Source organism: Doryrhamphus excisus, chromosome 11, assembly GCF_030265055.1.
Source record: "Doryrhamphus excisus isolate RoL2022-K1 chromosome 11, RoL_Dexc_1.0, whole genome shotgun sequence".
Lineage (NCBI taxonomy): Eukaryota > Metazoa > Chordata > Actinopteri > Syngnathiformes > Syngnathidae > Doryrhamphus > Doryrhamphus excisus.
In genome coordinates this window covers 10,377,316-10,396,972 of record NC_080476.1, presented here as the reverse complement: position 1 = coordinate 10,396,972, position 19,657 = coordinate 10,377,316, and the positions used below count along the sequence as shown (strand labels likewise).

The window sequence follows — 19,657 nt, the reverse complement described above, 5'->3', positions numbered from 1 at the left end:
GTGTTATTATCTAAATATTACTGACAAGATCAAATCAAAACATTTCCTTGAAGAAGGTTTGCTGTTCGTCTTAGTTTTCTGCCATCAATCTTTCAATAATCCTTAAAGCTCTTGGCTAGTAGCTCTCATCTTCCCAGGCAATGAATGACATCAGAGGAAAGGAGGAGAAACGGTGGAAAGACCGGAAAGTCTTTTTCTCGTCAGTTTGAGCTAAGAAATGTTACATTTGTTTTTTTTTTGTAATTTTGCAAGCTGTCAATATAAAAGCAGCAACTCGTACGACACGTTTTTGTTTCCTCGTGATACAGTATGTAGCTTCACAATGCTCAGTATGTGTACCTTGGCCAACAGGAGCTGAGGGAGCGTGTGCTGAGGGGAAAGTACCGCGTCCCCTTTTACATGTCCACAGACTGTGAAGGCATCCTTCGCCGATTCCTGGTGCTCAACCCCGCCAAACGCTGCACCCTAGAGGTGAGTGTTGTATTTGTGGTCACAAATAGACAGCTAAGCCCTGTCAACATATTATGGAAAATAGGGGACAAAGAAGGGAAATCAGGGAAAATTCAAATTTGCAGCACCAAATAGGATTAAAAAAAATATTATTTTTTTAAATCAAAAGTTAAAATGTGGGGAAAATATGCCAATTAGTGCTTTGAATTTTGCGTTTTTTCAAATTATATTAATTCATAAATCAGCGCAGTTACATGGTTAAAATATATTTATATATATATATATATATATATATATATATATATATATATATAATTAAGCAAATTGTATGCATTTCTGGCCTAAATTAATCATTTTTTCAAGCAGAAAAAAACTAACAAAGCATTCAGAATGCACATTCAAATACATATTTTTGGTTTCGATAATCAATGAGACTGCAGGAAGTACTGTGTGAATCACAATGCATTGTGGGAGCAGTCTATATGTCTTATTATCTGTCTCATATTGGGTAATATTAGTGTGTAGGGGTGTTACTTCATGTCTAGAGGGCTCTAATAATGTTAAAAAAAAACATACTTATAAGGTCATCGACAGGTTTTCTATGCTTCTATGGAGATATTTGATGTATAAATCAGGAATGATACACTTATTTGATTTTATATTCGTATATAAAATGTGTGCTGGTATTACTAGTGTCATTTATACTACATACACAGTTGTGTTGAATTTGATCTAATCCAATTTCATGTATGCCTCTACAGCAAGTCATGAAGGACAAGTGGATAAATTCAGGGTATGAGGGTGAGGAGCTAAAGCCCCATATAGAACCCGTTGAGGACTACAGCGATGCCACCCGTATAGGTGAGTGTACTGGGCCCTGTGTTAATGTAGCTTTCATGGTGGCTGTATATGCTGACAGAACATAATCAATATTGTCACGGCCCACGATGATTTATATCTCTGTTTACCGTTTGTGTGCCTTAGAGGTGATGGTCGGCATGGGCTTCACCCCCGAGGAAATCAAGGACTCTCTGCTCAATCAGAAATACAATGAAGTCACAGCGACCTACTTACTGCTGGGCCGCAAAGGCGACGTGAGTTATACACAGCTGCATTTTTTTTCATAGATATATCTGTCTATATACATATATATATCAAATTGCTGAAAATAAAAATAAATAAACAAATCAAGAATAAAGAAAATCAATCAATCAGTAATAAATAAATATAATAATAATAAAACGGAAAATAATAAAAACTTAAGAAACCACATATAGTTGGTGGGTAGACAAATTATTTTTTTCAGATTAAAATTAACAAAGCATTATTAGAGCCCTGTAGACATGACAAAACACGACTATAGTCACATGTATACTTTTTTAAATTTACAACATATTGCGCAACTGCAGGGTCTTGAGACACATGCTAACTCGCAAACGAGAGAGCTAGCGACCTAAACGGTAGCCTTCAAGTTATTTCCTTTCAACTTAAATAGCCAAAAACTTACCACTTCCACACAGATAGGGAGGATAACTATTAACAGTTATTTAACCTTTAACATGAACATTAATGAAACGTAATAATTTTTTCTGGGTACATGATACCATACAGCATCCATATCAAACTTGCGCGGGCCGCACTAACATTAAACTTTCATATCAAGGCGGGGGCCTCAAACTAGTGTCCTGTGGGCCACATTTGGCCCGCGGGCTGTGTGTTTGAGACCCCTGTCATAAAGTGTTTTGCTTCCACATTGGTTATTGGTTGGATTATGACATCCCATACTAAAAATCCCACAAACTTAACTCATTTGTTCATCGACTAATTGATAGTTTTCTATATCATTTCAGGAGGGCAGCGAGGCCCGCTCAGCCAGCACCCTGTCTTTGGCAAGAGTGAGACCCAGTCCGATTACCAACGGAACCAACAAACACTCTTCAACTACTGGCTCCTCTTCCTCATCCACCTCCTCCTCACACAGCAAGACACAGCGCAGTGCCTCCACTTACCACAGGCAGCGACGACACAGTGACTTCTGTGAGTATCTACTCTTAACATCTGACATCTAAAGACGGTGCCGGTATTCCTCGCGTAGAATTTGGCTTTTATGTAAGAACAGCCTTGTGAGATAGAATTGGATAGAATGTAAGATTTCTAAGATTTTTTTTTTGTGACACAAATTTTGTTTACACGATGTGGCAAATAGCGCTCTTATTTTGAAGGCCGAATGTGTGTTGACGGTTAAGAAGACGAGCTAGGCGCAAGAATAAAACGTGCCCGTCGTCTTTTTTTCCCCCCACTCAGAACTTCACACAACATCAGCGGGCATTGTAAAATACAACACGGTGTAAAAAAAAAACATTCATGTAGCCACACCAGCATGCTCTGCTAAACTAAGCTAACTCACCTAGCTTCCATTCACGCTTCATAAGAGAAGAGTTTTGTCGGTGTTTGAGGTCACCATTTGATTCAGTTTGGGGGGGGGTAAGTGTGATCCCCACACAAACATTCCTTCTCTTTGCGATGGCAACATTTAATTCTGTTTTTGTTCGATTCCGGTTCACAATTTCACAGGGCCCTACACTAGTGATAGGTACCTATACATTTTATGTGTTTAGCAAGTGTGTGGTGCATATTTAGGGCTTAAACCTAGATTGTATAGTGAGTGAACAATGGCGATTGAAGAGAGAAGGGAAGGATTCTGGACCTTATTCCAATAATAATAATAATAATATCAACAATCACATTTATGACAAATGTTTCTCCAAAATATGCCAATAATGTCAAAGTCACTCTACCAGAATGGTTATATGGGAAGGAGTTGCAACCCGTATGTTTCAATTACTCTCAGTTTTTCCCTGCTGCTTATGATTAAACAGCGTGAAACGACAACATCATTACATGCACGGTGTCTTCCTCTTCCGTGAAAAGCATGTCGCCATTAAGCAGAATTCTACCACATAGATTGTTAGCCTCCAGCACAAAGATATATCTTCACTGTAGTCAAAACATACAAGAATATATTACCATAGCGGCTCTGTTAGATAAGAATATAAAATGTCACAACACAGACAGGTTAACGCTTCAGGTCAAGATTCAGCTGTGTACCTGCTCCTCAAAGAAAAGCAGCATTCTTTGGAGGAGAAAAAAATGTACATATTCTAAACAGAGAAAGGAACCTCAAGGTTGAGAAACCATCTCTGAACAGAGGAGGAGGTCGACGACAACGCCTCTGTACTACATAGAATGCTGCCCTGGCATCCATTCAATCATTTATTGGCTGAACTAACGACTGTCTTTGGCTGGCAGAGGCCCCCACTCCATGGTACCTTAACGACTGCCGCTTTGCACCAGAAATGCTTTCATGCTTAAATAAATACTTTGGATCCTGCACCAGTTCCTCAGACTAGATCTGTCCAACCGAGTTGCCTTTGAGCATGAATTAGGGGTGTCAACAAGACCAAGTTCCACTGTAACTAGCAAAAAAAAAAAAAAAAAAACCCTGACTGACCACAGTGAGGTGTATTATTATTATTATTTTTATTATTATTAACCCTCCTCTTGTGTTACTGTCGGCACCGACCAGTTTTACATTTTAATGCATAAAAAGAATCACATAACATATAATAAATAAATGAACATATAATAAATAAACTCTATTTCAACAAAATAAAACAAAACATTTTTTTTTACTACATTTTAAAATGGTCTGGTTGAAATTATGACGGGCGGCACGGCGGTCTAGTGGTTAGCGCGCAGACCTCACAGCTAAGAGACCAGGGTTCAATTCCACCCTCGGCCATCTCTGTGTAGAGTTTGCATGTTCTCCCCGTGCATGCGTGGGTTTTCTCCGGGTACTCCGGTTTCCTCCCACATTCCAAAAACATGCTAGGTTAATTAGTGAGTGTGAATGGTTGTTTGTCTATAAGTGCCCTGTGATTGGCTGGCAACCAGTCCAGGGTGTACCCCGCCTCTCGCCCGAAGACAGCTGGGATAGGCTCCAGCACCCCCCGCGACCCTCGTGAGGAAAAAGCGATAGAAAATGAATGAATGAATGAATGAATGAAATTATGACCACTGTATTGTTAGGGTCGGTTTCGAAACCGGTTATAATAATATGACTATAAAGCAATATTTTGAGCCACAACTGAAATCATAAGTGTACAATTAGCCAACACAATGACAACCAGCTCATTTTCTCATCATGTAAGCTTCAGGGGATTCTCATTTTGACCGCTTTTCCAGTATACATGTGAGGTGAATTCACTCATTTGACTGGCTGAGTTCACATTTACAATTTGGATCATGGAAAGAATGGCAAGAAGTACAGTGAACCAAGATCTGGACCTGTTCTGCTTTTTGATTTCAGTTTATGCTAAAGTTCTGTTGCTGAAAACAATAACGTTTTTTTTTACATTTTCTTGTCATTAATATATATGGGTCAAAATTTACCCAAACGCCATAGATGTTTCTTTAGTGATTAATACTAAAATGAGAAAATAAATAAAACTAATTGATTTAAGAGATATGTTCTATAGCCCTCAGTAATAGCCAGGTAACAAAAGAACCTTCAATTTATGAATATGATTCTTTTGAGGTTCATTTTACTATTTTTGGGAATTGAAATTGAGGGGTGTAGTGACAAAAAAAAGTCCTACATGCCCACACCAAAAGTATTAAAACCAACATTTTCATGTATGAGGAAGCCTAAGAAGGTAACCAAGACATGATAGTAACTTATTGTTTTTAGTGTATTTTATAGCTGATTTAATACATGGGTCAAAACCGACCCGTTAACATAAGAGATACCAGAAAGCTAACACAAGAGGAAGGTTAAATGATTCTCTTGTTGTGCAGTTCCTCAACTAAGTTGCCTCCTTTTCTAAGCTACTGTAGGCTGCTGTTGCAGAATACTCCTTATATGAGTCTCTGTATGTCTGTGCACTGCTGTCCTCCACAACAAAGGCGGCCCCTCCATGCCCGTCATGCACCCAAAGCGGAGCCCCACGAGCACGGGCGAGAGGGAGCTGCGGGAGGGACGGATGCCTTCACGTAAAGCCAGTTGCAGTGTGATGGGAAGCCACAGCCTCCCTCCGTCGAGCCCGATGGTGAGCAGCGCCAACAACCCCAACAAGTCAGAGATCCCAGACCGTCGCAAAGACATGACCGCCACCACAGTAAGTCTTTCTCTTGCTCTTTGGGTACACGGTGTAGGTTTACCACCTTAAGTTTGACTTAGATACAATTCAAACCACTCCAACGCCACGGGCAAGACCAAAGAGGTGTCAAAGTACGTCAAGGACAAGATTATAGACCTACAAAAGACTGGAATGGGCAACAAGACCATCAGCAAGACACCACTGTGTTAATTATGGTTAATGATGTCAAAGGAGTTGGGAGCAACATCATGATGGAAAAAGTTGTTGAAGTCGGGGGATCGTGCTGTGCTTCGGAACGTCCCAGCATATGTTGGCGTCCATCTGGCCCTCATTGAACCGCAGCTTTCTAGTAGTGCACTCGTGCAGCCTCAGACACAGTTGTCTTGGTCATCACTTGTGTTGCCGGCTATTGAGCCGAAAGTGACTCATTTTCAGTGGATAGTAAATCTATACAAGTGTGAGGGCTGTGCTTTACTCACAAATCCTTTACCCCATTAATCATTTTTGCTGTATTTTGTATAAATGGTAATGTGGTAATGGTTTTATTTCATTTGAACATGCATCAGATTACAATTGAATGCATCACATAATCAGTTCACAGTTCCACATGTCCAAAAGGAGTAGGAAGAAGCAAAGCTTATTAAATCCTACCCCTCCATCTGGTACTTTTACAATCAGTAACTGTTACATTTGTTCACTTCCTGCTTTCCTAATATATGTTAAGTTTTGTTATTGTTTTTTTTTGTTTTTTTTATCACGTAACGAAGTACGAGGTGATATGACCATCCAATGACATAATGGGTACCATAGTAACTGTCAATATAGTGATAGTGAGATATATATATATATATATATATATATATATATAGCACATCATGACTGGTTCAAGACTCTTCATCCTTGTATTTAGCAAACATCAACTGCTTGTATTGTTTCTTGAATTGGGTCATTGTTGTGCATTGTTTGAGGTCCTTACTCAATCCATTCCATAGTTTGATTCCACATACTGAAATGTTAATGGCTTTTTAACGTAGTCCTAGCATATAAGTGTTTCAAATGTAGTTCTTCCCTGAGATCATGTTTCTCCTCTCTTGTAGAGAAGTATTGGATGACATTTTAGGTAATTGGTTATTTGTAGCCTTATGCATTATTTTAGCTGTTTGAAGATTAACTAATCAGCAAGTATTTGTGATTTTAGAAATAAGGAGTTAGTATGTTCTCTGTGGGCGGCATTATGAATTATCCTTACTGGCCTTTTTTACTGTACATTTAGTGAGTGAAGATTGCTTTTATAGTTATTACCCCATATTTATGATACACACACAATAAGTAAGATATGGTGGAATAAAGAGTGTGGAGTGATTTCAAATTTTGCTTTGATTTGTAATCTGAGGTTTCCAGCTCATATTTTCCATATGTTGCAACTTTGACTAAAACTCGACTTACGTTACAGTTTGGAAACACAACTCGTTCGTAACCCGGGAACCACCTGTTATGATGTATATTATATTATTACATTTCTGACCTCGTATTTACTTCTGACTTTGAAGAACAACATCCCTGGAAGTGCGATGACACGTCGGAATACGTACGTGTGCACGGATCGCTCCGGCGCCGACAGGCACTCTCTTCTGCAGAATGGCAAAGACAACAGGTACTGCTTTCTTTGGGGGTCTTCAGTCTTCATTTTTGTTCCCACAGCCATGCCTAACACAGGCACCGATTTCTAAGCGTAGCGCTGGATCTGAAAAGCATATAAATGATACACATTAAAAGACATAGTTTAAGCTTTGATTCTTGTGCTGTCTCTTCACTGAACGCAGCTCTCTTAGCCACCGCTTGCCTGCAGCATCTCCCTCCACGCTCAGCATTTCCGGGGCCGGCGCTGCATCGTCCTCGTCCTCTTCAGACCGGTGCCGCTTGACCAGGGGCTCCACCATCCGCAGCACCTTTCACGGCGGGCAGCTGAGGGACCGCGGCCCTCCAATCTACTCGGCCCCGCCCACTTCACCCACGCTTTCCCACCATGATGCCAGCCCGCTGCCCCATGCTCGCACCAGAGCGACCTCCAACCTCTTCACCAAGCTGACCTCCAAACTCACTCGCAGGTAGCTTGCGTGGTGACACCTTGCTAACACAGACTAGTTGAGTTATACATACAGTTCAACAGGTCGGAAAAGGAGTAGTAAGAAGCCGAGCTCATAATCCTACCCTTTCTCCATATCGCAGCGGTTAATGAGTTTGAGATAAGAATAGCAAATGTGTAATAATAGATAAATGGCTTAAATACAGTATATACAGTATACGTAAACACAGGGTGTACCTAAAGTCTGGACGTATAATAAACATAGAGTATACTGTACAACAAAGACTTTAAGTTATTTAACCTTTAACATGAACATTAATCAAACGTAATAATTTTTTCTGGGTACATGATACCATACAGCATCCATATCAAACTTGCGCGGGCCGCACTAACAAACTTTCATATCAAGGCGGGGGCCGCGTGTTTGAGAGCCCTGTTTTATATATTTTAAGAAATTTTAGTTTTTGTGTTACTACCCCAACCTTCCATAAGTGGGTCAAAAATGACCTGGTTAGGTTGTTTTCTTGAAATATCTTCGTAATGAATATTTTTCATCATTTCATATTCCAGGTATTCCTCAAAAAAACATGTTTTTGCTATCATATCACATTTTTAACTTACCTTAAAAATACATTTTAAGAAATTTTTGTTTTTGCGTTACTACCCCAACCTTCCATAAGTGGGTCAAAAATGACCCGGTCAGGTTGTTTTCTTGAAATATCTTCGTAATGAAATATTTTCATCATTTCATATTCCTGGTATTCCTCAAAAAACATGTTTTTGATATCTTGCCATTCACATTTTTAACTTACCTTTTATATATTTTAAGAAATTTTTAGTTTTTGCGTTACTACCCCAACCTTCCATAAGTGGGTCAAAAATGACCCGGTCTGGTTGTTTTCTTGAAATATCTTTGTAATGAAAATTTTTCATCATTTCATATTCCAGGTATTCCTCAAAAAACATGTTTTTGATATCATGCCATTCACATTTTTAACTCACCTTTTATATATTTTAAGAAATTTTAGTTTTTGCGTTACTACCCCAACCTGCCATAAGTGGGTCAAAAATGACCCGCATGCTTTTTCTATGGAATCCAATAGGAACCTTTGATTCTTATCAACTTTGGCTGTCAGGAATAAATTAACTGTAGACCACACAGACTATATCAGGAGTGTCACCTCTCAGGAAGATTATTTTACACATAAAGTGCTAATATAACAAGTATTATCTTCATATATTATTGTGTACGTGTCTTTCATGACTGTTAGTATTATCAACAAATTAGCCTACTTTATAAGTAGCTGACACTAGCTGGCTAACATTACTATATGTATTGTTGGGCATTACTCTTTTGTTTCCTCATCCATTCCTTGGCTGCTAGATACATAGCTGAAATGGTCCTACAGATGATGGATCAAATCATTCTTGTGTGGTCCTAAATATAATACAAGTGATTATTCCTAACCAAAGTGGCAAAATTGGCATAAAAACGCATTGATTCTAGTATGGGTCATTTTTGACCCACTTATTGAAGAGTGTGGGGTCCAGTCACTCGTGCATCTAAGGGTTAAAAAAAAATGACATTACATGTCCAGACTTTGGGGATGCCCTGTATAATAAGTACATGTTTACTCATTTTTACAATTTTATCAAATATTTTGTTTACTATTATTTTTGTTGCTGAATCTCCTACTGAAAAATAACATAAAATGTTTGTTTCGCAAAGTGGGTTAGGGGGTTTGTTCCAAGTGTACAATGTGTAATAATGCATTGCAACAATGTGGAAGTGTCTTCCGGCCAACTTGAGTACAGCCCTGCATTGGGATGCATGTTTACGGGAATGTTTATTCGTATTGTAAATCCGTCTGTGGCCTCGGATTATCGTCTGTTCCCCTCTTCCTGTCGTCATAATCACATATGACTAATCTAATCAAACCTCAGCTTTATCCTTGCCACTCAGCTCCCGTGCCACGCTCTCCTCCGCCACTTGCGCTCCTGTGATTCAATTATGTCTCTTGTATCTCCTGACCCCCCCAACCCACCCCCACCCCAACTCAACCACCGCTCTTACCCCATATTCCCTCTTTTTTCTTCTCCATTGTATCTTATTCTGCTGTCCTACTGTCATGGCACCAGGGTCAACCTTGACCCGTCCAAGCGCCAGGGCTCAAACAAATCAGTGTCGGGTTGCACTCTTCCACAAGGATCAAAAACCGTTAGTAAGTTCCAGTGTGTCTTATTTCTTGTTTGCCTGCGATGCTTCCTCATCTGCCTGGTCACGCGGGAGTGCCGTCGGTCTGTGAATACTGACTTCTTTTCATCCGTCTGTCTTATGGATTGTTGCTGCTCTTCATGATTTCTAATTCTGCTCATTCTGTCCTTTTTGCACACTGTTGGTTTCAAGCATGATTTATTATATATATTTTTTTGTTGTTGTTGTTGAGAGTCAGGACAATGTCTATGAGTCTCTGGTTGGTACTCTGGTTGCAATGAACACGTAACATACAGTATTGTGCAAAAGTTGCAACGGTAACTTTGATATTCACATTCATACCTATGGACAATTTGGAGTCGCCAATTAACCTAGCATGTTTTTGGAATATGGGAAGAAACCGGAGTACCCGGAAAAAACCCACGCATGCACGGGGAGAACATGCAAACTCCACACAGAGATGGCCATGGGTGGAATTGAACTCTGGTCTCCCAGCTGTGAGGCCTGCGCGCTAACCACTCGGACTACTGATATTTTGATTTTGCTTTAAGAAGCGTGGGAAGGCCTGGGAAGCTACGTGTGTGACATCAGCTAGCTAGAGTTGACTGTTGACTTAGCAGTGTAGAGAGTGGACGACAGCAGCTCCTGTTTACTAAAACCGTATTTAGAGTCTTCAAATTGCTGAATTGCGAATATTACTGTTTGGGATGTCCGATAATTATTGGTACCGATAATTATCGGAGGGTACAATGACGCGTATCTAAACACTGTGTCCGATAATTATTGGTACCAATTATTGGTACCAATAATTATCGGAGGGTACAATGACGCGTATCTAAACACTGTGTCCGATAATTATTGGTACCGACAATTATCGGACATAATTATGGGTACCCATAATTATCGGACGGTACAATGACGCTTATCTAAACACTGTGTCTGATAATTATCGATACCGATAATAATCCTCGTATAATCCAATTATGATCAAAGTCTGAACTAGTTAACGGACATATCGGAGGGTACAATGACGCGTATCTAAACACTGTGTCCGATAATTATTGGTACCGATAATTATCGGACGGTACAATGACACGTATCTAAACACTATGTCTGATAATTATTGGTACCAATAATTATCAGACATAATTATCGGTACCGATAGTTATCGGACGGTACAATGACACGTATCTAAACACTGTGTCCGATTATTAGGGGTCCCAATAATTATTGTTACCGATAATAAGCCTCATATAATCCAATTATGATCAAAGTCTGAACTAGTTATTGTATTTTTTATGTATCTCAGCCAATCACAAAATGCTCCATCCACATTTTTCAGCATAGCTTATACAATCCTTCGGCCATCTGTCTGCTATTTCTGCCCTGGTGTTGTAATAGTGGACGCTGCTGCCTTCTGTACAGATGACGCATGTTCCCGGTTTCCGGGTTGCTGGTCCTAAGCCCAGATGCCCAGATAAATGGGAGTATTGCATCAGGAAGGGCAATGAGTGTACAAGCTAAGCCAAATCAAGTGATCATGTGATTGACTCTAGAAGCCGGAAAACAAAACAACTAACAAAAAAAAATCAGTCGGTATCTCTGATTGTGAATTGCAAACACACATACGTACAAGCGCCATAGCAACCCATTGGACACTCCTGGTCTACGTTATGTGTTCAGTGTTGCCAGAGAGTTTTCATTATGAGTTTGTGGTCAGCGGGTTGAAAGTCATTAAATGTTTATTCCCCGTGTTCCGATAGCAATGTGAACCGTGTACTAGACAGATCAATCAATGCATGCTTTAGTTGGAAGCGCCATAGGCTCTAAGGTGACTGGACATCTCCTGTTTTGTTGTGTTGTCCGACTGTCATCTCATCTCATCTGAATGACTTGCTGCTCGTTGGATTACTGCTAATGTTGTCTCCGTCCTCCAGGGTCACAAATGAATCTGAGGGAATCAGGAGATTTGCGGTCACAAGGTCAGTGCGCGTCACAGCAGGATGTCTCGTGACGGCCAGATTTTGTCAACAGTTTGAATTTGTCCACCTCCCCCAGTTGCCATCTACCTGGGTATCAAAAAGCGCCCGAGCCCCGGGCCGTCGGACGTGGCTGGGATCTGAGAGGAAGCGGGCGGCGGGACCCTGCGGAGGTGGTACTTGCTCTGCGGGAGGCGGCGCTCGGATGTGGCTGTCAGGTCCACCACGCCGGCCCCTTTCTGCTCTCCTGCACACACGGCGCGGCGGGGGGCCGCGTGGCTTTTGAGGCCGAGGTGTGCCACCTTTCCACGGGCGCCTCCGGGACTTCTAACGGTGTGCGCTACACGCGACTCTGGGGGGCACCTCTAGCTTTCCGGGACGTCGCCACCCAAATCTCCAAGGATCTTGAACTTTAAACGGAGGGTGTGCTTGTCTACGAGTGTGTTTCTGTGTGTGTGCGAGTGTTTGTGTCTGTGTGTTTGTGAAAATGGGGGGGCTGGGGAGAGGGTGGGGGGGGGCTTGGACAATTTTGAAATAGTGGATCAGACGGGGCAAGGGGCTGGACCCGAGAGAAAATACTTCTCTTACTGTCTCGTTCATGACGACCCCACACACACCTGACACGTAAAAAAAAAACAACACACACACACACAGTGAGGCGCCCCCCACCCTATCCGCCCCCGTACCACCCCCCTCCATCACCTACACCTACAAAACTCAGCCACCCTTGCTGAGACACTTTCACCCACTGGACCTGGATCTGACTGAATCTAGTTAAATATTTTTTACTACTACTCTAGCCATAATAATACTATTTTACTTGTTTAATTTATTGCTCTGATGATTGTTTTTTTATCCGCTGTTATTTTTACTAAACTAGTGCAGAAAAATATTAATTTTGTGTGTTCACCTGATCATACCGTTCTTTTTTTTTTTGTAATCCATAAGAACCCAGACCACAGATATTTTGGATGCATTTTCTGAAATACTACTAATACTTTTCAAAGGTGCAATGCTACACATACTACAATACATTGTTTATGCTTTATTTGAAAAGAGTGGAACCCAATTAATGCATACTGTTTCTGTACAACTGACTAATCAAGTATCAACTATTTTTTTTTAACAATTACATATTTTGGGGGGCCGTACCCTAACCCCCCCCATATGACATCCCTGGCCAATGGCACTTTTTATAAATGAAACATTTATAGTTAATTCATGTCTATTTTACTCATGGATGATTCATATCGGAGGCTGCACGGTGGTCCGAGTGGTTAGCGCGCAGGCCTCACAGCTACGAGACCCGAGTTCAATTCCACCCTCGACCATCTCTGTGTGGAGTTTGTATGTTCTCCCCGTGCATGCGTGGGTTTTCTCCGGGTACTCCGGTTTCCTCCCACATTCCAAAAACATGCTAGGTTAATTGGCGACTCCAAATTGTCCATAGGTATGAATGTGAGTGTGAATGGTTGTTTGTCTATATGTGCCCTGTGATTGGCTGGCCACCAGTCCAGGGTGTACCCCGCCTCTCCCCCGAAGACAGCTGGGATAGGCTCCAGCACCCTCCGTGACCCTCGTGAGGATAAGCGGTAGAAAATGAATGAATGAATGAATATTGCCAAAAATAAATGTACAAAAAACACTGACATTATATACATATAATAATTTTTAAAATTACCTAAAATATTAATTTGGATGTATTTTGATTTCTATTAGTTTACATATTTTTATTACATTTTTTTAATATGAAAAATAATTTTATTACTGGGATGCACGGCTGTCGAGTGGTTAGCGCGCAGCTAGGAGAAATTGTCCATAGGTATGAATGTGAGTGTGAATGGTTGTTTGTCTATACATATGTGCCCTGTGATTGGCTGGCGACCAGTCCAGGGTGTACCCCGCCTCTCCCCCGAAGACAGCTGGGATAGGCTCCAGCACCCCCCGTGACCCTCATGAGGATAAGCGGTAGAAAATGAATGAATGATTCATATCGGAATCGGCAGCATGAAACCCTGATCGGAGCATCCATAATTAGAATTGTTAATTGGCTTTAAAATTAGCTTTAACTGCAAAAATAAGCTGAGCTAGCTTTGGGGAAGCCATATCCTGGAGTAGTCACTCCAAAAATGTTTCCTATACATCGGCACTCACTTCATTTGTGCAAGATCCACTTCAGGACATTTAAAGTGTCGGTGACATGGGTTCTTATGGCTGAAACGACAGTATTCACACGTCTGTTCACCTTTACTTGAACGCCATTCTGTTTTTTCCGACATAAAATGTGGATACATGGGCTTGAGTGCGTCAGAGCAGCAGCAGGGTTGCGTTGTTTTGCTAAGATAGTGTCACATCACAACGTACGGCAGTGACGACTGCGCTGGATTAAGGTCAATGGGTGCAGGGTTGACCAATCAAAGGCTGGCTAACACTAATGAGTCTGTGGCTTAACGAGCTGGTGTGTGCTTTAGCAGATGAGTCCATATAGAAAACATTAAGAGGGCAAAATGCAAAAAGAAAGCTTATTGTGGGGACGCATTGGTCCATCAGTTTGGACGAATGAACATTTGGCTGGAAATGACAGAAGAATTACTTTTTTTTTTTCACCTGAAAGTTAAAATACGGGACAAATACCGGATACTATTAAAACAGGCGGGCATGTTATGTTAATGGAAGTGTTTTCACAAGTTACTTTGAGGAACATCATGCACAATGAAATGAAAAGAGTAGGACGAAGCAGAGTTTTTTTTTTTTTTTTTTTTTTTTTTACCTTAAGCTACCTCTTCTCCATAGCTCAGCAATAACTGATGATTTGTTTAACCCAGTGTTTAAATATTACTATAAATAGACTGGTGGGGATGTATAAACAAGTAAATAAAAGCATAAAAATAAGTATATTAATAAGTAGAAAAATAAAATAATTATCAGTAGTAGTCATATTTACATAAATAAATTGAAAATAAAACATTGCAATAAATAACAATGATAGTTTATTGATAGAGAAGTACCAAGGATCCATGGTTTCCTCAAAGTTGCCCAATAACAACATTTTGAAAATATAAAAACACATTAACAATTAAGAATACAGTCCCAGACACGACACTTCGCAAAGTAGAAGTCAATATTATAAAATATTTTTGTAGTTGCAGCACAGAAAACCTGTTTTATCACTTTCTTAATACGTTTTTTTTAACATTATTAGAGCCCTGTAGCCATGAAATAGCACCCCTATAGTCATCTTTACACTCCTGTTTATACCACATTGTATAAGATATGGGATCATGGTAGGGTCTTTAAGACACAGTCGCCGCTACTACCGAGCCAAGTAGTTCGATTAATTCATTTTAAACTTCCGAGTGGGGAAGAAGAGGGATGTGAGTGACCAGACTAGTAGACCATAATAACGTTGATCATTTATTAATTATTGATTGGAAAAAAAACGTGATAGACTGAGGGAGCGATGGTCAAACTGTACGACTGTATGTCACATTATGTAAGTCATACATCTTTTGAGTCATTTCCAGCCAACACGTACAAATTATCGTTAAATTTCAATTATATTTGTAATTGTTCATGTAACTCAGGGGTGTCCAAACTTTTTCTAGGCAGAAAAATTAAAGGATGGGGGAGGGGGGGGGTGCTTTGATATATAGTATGGTGTAGTATGGTGTGTGCCTGGACGTTAGCTTGTAGCTTCATTGCCCATCTCTACACAACAAAGCCTGGACTGTATTTATTTACGGAAAAGACACCATGATTAATCTGTACCGTTACGGACTATGACGAGCACTTTGGACACCCCTGATATAACTGATTTTAGAAGCGCTAGATGGCGGGTTATCGTCATGCTAGGTTGGGGTGGAAAACAGTTTTCCGACCCGTCATTCCGTCGTCCCCCCTGACGCATACTTTGGAGATTATCTCCCACCTGTAGCCCCCTCATTCATTCAACTGTTTATGAAGTACGAGTTCAACGTGCCAACTGAGGATGTGCAGTTGTTGCCTTGCAGCGTAACCCGTCGTGCCACCGCAAGCCCGTTCAGTCGTCTAGTGCAATGTAGCACTTTGTGACCAACTACCAACTCAGCGCCGTGCACTCTCACCTCAGTCATTAGCAAACACGTGGACGAGCCAAGTAGCAAAACCCATCAGAGTACACCGAAACAAACACACCCTTCTTGTTCTTCTTCTTCTTCTTCTTCTTGTTGCACACTATATGAACTTGTCTGTCCATTATTGATAACTGTGCTGTTGGGTTTGAACGGAAAGAACTGTGGAAAGGCACGATGAAGGCAGTGTGGACGTGTTTATTTTTTTATTTGATTTTTTTTCTTGTTAGTCCAGTTGCCTTTAAAGTGAACAACCAACCCAGCGCCTTCACACACGATATATTTCATGTACAAAAAAGAGAGACAAAGAACCGTGACTGCTTTCTATTCTCCCTCCCTGTTTTTAGTGAATACCGTACTGTGATATTTTACGTAGGCTGCAGAGGTCATGTTATTTGGCTGCTGAATTACTGTTAATACTATTTCTGAATTGTCGCTTTTCCCATGGTGACCCCGAAAACAACCCTGCCCATGTCCATTTCCTGTTTCTTCCTAACAAATCACCAACTGAACAGGGTGTCCCTTAAGTCTGAACACGCAAAAATGCATAAAAATTATTACAAGAAATACATTTTTAAACGCAACATAATATAGAATGAACAAGAACAGGAATATTAATATGGGCTGCTCTGTATTGCAGGCATGACCATAATTAATTATATATTTAATATTATTATTTATATTATTTGATTTTTTAATTTATGCAGGCATGACCATAATTAATTATAGATTTATTATTATAATTATTTATATTATTTATTTTATTTATTTATTTAGATGAACTAATTATTTAATGTATTATTTATTTACCCTGCAGAGCCTGTTCCCAAAGTCTGGACATATGATAATTAACTGTTTACATTATAAAATAAGGGATTTTTTTTTGGTAAAATCAAATAAAATGAGGGAAAAGAAGACATATTTTGATATTCCACGAGAATGGGGGGTTTGGGAGGGTGGGGGGTAATGGTGTAAAGACATGACTGCCTCACGTGGCGCAACTGTGCTATTTTTAACCGGCGTGCTTCTTTTATTTTGAAGGCCTGACTTCACCGGCTACAGGATGTAGTACGCCGATGTTACCCGAGTATTGCCGAGCGGATACCGAAAGCTGAGCTGCTTCGGCAGAAGATTTTTTTTGTTTTGTTTTCTGCCATGAAAGTTTAAATATAAGAAAATACCGAAAGTTGTTAAAAATAAATACGACAAAAATGAATTAGTAAATAAAAACAATTCCATAATGACCAAAATGTATATATACATTTTGGTCAATGTGTCCAGACTTAAGGGACACCCTGAATATTTCCCAGGGATGCCAACCTCCACTGCCTACCGCCTTCAAGTTCAATCATTTCGATGCGTTTCTGGCTTTCCTGAACTTTTATTTTTTGTTTCTCTCTGAGACCCTGTCGTCTTGCTGTAGAGGGGGCAATTTTCTGCAGTCATGTTACCGACCCATGTAACGCCATCTTTTTCTTGCTGTGTGGCTTGTGCTGTTTCAGCCGGTGGGGGTGAGACTGGGTTTGAACTTATTTTCAGGGTGGGAAGCAGACACCAAGTGTGGACACCAGGAGTCTGCTCTCGCCACCCTTACTGGGCGTTAATTCATTGTGGTGTATATTAACATTAGGTGATATAGACCTCAATGCACTTTGCTTTGACTTGAATCAGCTCCTTCCAGTGTACCATGACGGAGTACCCAGAACTCCCCACTGGAGGGCGCCAATGTCTTAAATGTGAAACACTACAAAATTGTGGATATTTGCACAGGTACTTAATTTATTTTTTAGAATATCATTAAAACAAGATTTATATATCAGTCAATTGTTGGCTGTATATACAATTTATGAATATAGTATATATCTTAGAGCTCAAGGTTTATTTATAGCTAGAGCAAGAGAAGTCAAACTCATTTAAAGCTGTTTCTGTCAGTGGTGTTGGGGGAAATGACCAGCAATCCTGCATGACTTCAATGTTTGGTTCCGAAGGGGGAAATGAGACATGATGCACAGCTAAGATTGGTAGTTTGTCCGATGCGGACAGTTGCTAAAAGTTCAATCAATACCAAGAAACAAGTGCTGAATTAGGCGCCAGGCTTTCACATTGTTCAGTACATTCAGGGGATTTTCTGGCTTGTTCAAATGTAGGCTTGTATTTATAAATGGACACACACAACCAGCTAAAAAAAAAGAGAACTGGAAATTGACTCCCAATTAAACCCGTAAGAATTAAATGTACAACATATCCATTTAAATGTAGTGAGTATCTTATTACAACATAGCAATATTTTCCGAACGTTAATAATTCATTGAAGAAATATCGTTAAAACTGTTGAATTATAATAATCCACACCCTATAAAGTATTAGAATTGTTAAATTGATTAAAAAAATAAGCCTTAATGGCCAAAAATTAACTTTTGAAAATGAGCTAGCTTACCTGACACACTGCCATTTTGGGGAAGTCATTTCCGGGAATATAGTCACGTGCAGTGTTGCCAACTCCTCGCGAGAAATCGCAAAGTTTACGTCCTGGTCTGATTTTGTTTGATTTACCCGGTTGCCATTTTTAAACGAGTCGTTCACGACTCTCACATTTCTACGAACGAGTTCAAATTGAGCACAAAGCAGCGTAGGACTCATTTGAACGCATTGAATGTCTTCTTATGGGTTCAATTGGGAATAATTTTTTTATCTTCAACTAGTCCCAGTCCAGCCAATTTGAGTGACAAGAAGAAATAGACGAGAAACTAGAGCAAAACAAAAACAACTCTTAGTATGGGGATGGATGGACACGGAAGGTGCAATCTATGAACATTCTGTTTTTTTTTTACCTCAGTGTTGAGAAAATGTTTGTTCTACCTAAAACATTGTGTTGATGTTTTGGTTTAGATGGATGCTACGGTATTTTAATCTCCGAGGGCTCAGTATTAAACATGCACTGTTGTTTTGAGATGGATTTTGGAGAAGAAAAAAAAGTTGATGTTATATGCAAAAAAAAACAAAAAAAAAAAGTTTGAGTAGCCTAATTTTCACTGCTTTGCTCTTTGATTTCCTCCCCAACTGAAACCAACTGTAAACTGAGCTTGAGTGGTTGTGGTATCTACAGGAGAACATGGAGCTGAAGACTAATAAAATTCACTTATGTTGGCATCCCTCCCTCTTTTATTTGGTCTTATCTTTTAGTTCTGTTGTTTTTTTGTTTGCGTGTGGTGTTAACACAAATGCGAAAATATTATTAGAGCCCTCACCACATGAAATAACACCCCTATAGTCACTGTTACACTCGGATTACACAATATAGTAAACATAATTAATAATTTGAGTTTTTTTTAGCATGATATGGGTGTGTCTCAAGTGGGGGGGTATTAGTATCAGTGCAGACCGCCACCCCCCAAATAGGACCCAGTATATAGTAAACATAATTACATAAGACAAATGCTTGTGTGTGTTGCTATAAATGTGCTCCCTGACGGGCGGACAGGAAGTGATGTCGGGGGTTAAGAATTTGAGTTTTTTTTAGCATGATATGGGTCTGTCTCAAATGGGGAGGGTGGGGGGGTAGTATCAATGCAGACCACCAACCCCCAAATAGGACCCAGTATATAGTGAACATAATTACATAAGACAAATGCTTGTGTGTGTTGCTATAAATGTGCTCC

General features: G+C 40.1%; 1 protein-coding gene and 1 long non-coding RNA gene across 4 annotated transcripts in view; one reads left to right on the top strand and one right to left on the bottom strand.

Annotated features, from left to right (window-relative positions):
* LOC131137973 (uncharacterized) overlaps positions 1 to 7,351 on the bottom strand; it is a 58,049-nt gene extending 50,698 nt beyond the window's left edge. Inside the window, exon 1 of the long non-coding RNA XR_009132012.1 lies at positions 7,202 to 7,351. This is a non-coding gene — a long non-coding RNA (uncharacterized LOC131137973). The remainder of the gene's footprint in view (positions 1 to 7,201) is intronic.
* mark4a (MAP/microtubule affinity-regulating kinase 4a) overlaps positions 1 to 14,657 on the top strand; it is a 31,120-nt gene extending 16,463 nt beyond the window's left edge. Inside the window, exons 9-18 of one of the 3 annotated variants that reach the window (XM_058086479.1) lie at positions 352 to 471; positions 1,212 to 1,311; positions 1,435 to 1,544; positions 2,301 to 2,487; positions 5,416 to 5,627; positions 7,160 to 7,263; positions 7,433 to 7,717; positions 9,835 to 9,917; positions 11,848 to 11,892; positions 11,969 to 12,187. In XM_058086479.1, coding sequence (XP_057942462.1) covers positions 352 to 471; positions 1,212 to 1,311; positions 1,435 to 1,544; positions 2,301 to 2,487; positions 5,416 to 5,627; positions 7,160 to 7,263; positions 7,433 to 7,717; positions 9,835 to 9,917; positions 11,848 to 11,892; positions 11,969 to 12,033 — 1,311 coding nt within the window. In that variant the 3' untranslated portion in view covers positions 12,034 to 12,187. The other 2 variants (XM_058086477.1, XM_058086478.1) reach the window with 2 other exon arrangements.
* The last annotated feature ends 5,000 nt before the right edge of the window (positions 14,658 to 19,657 follow it).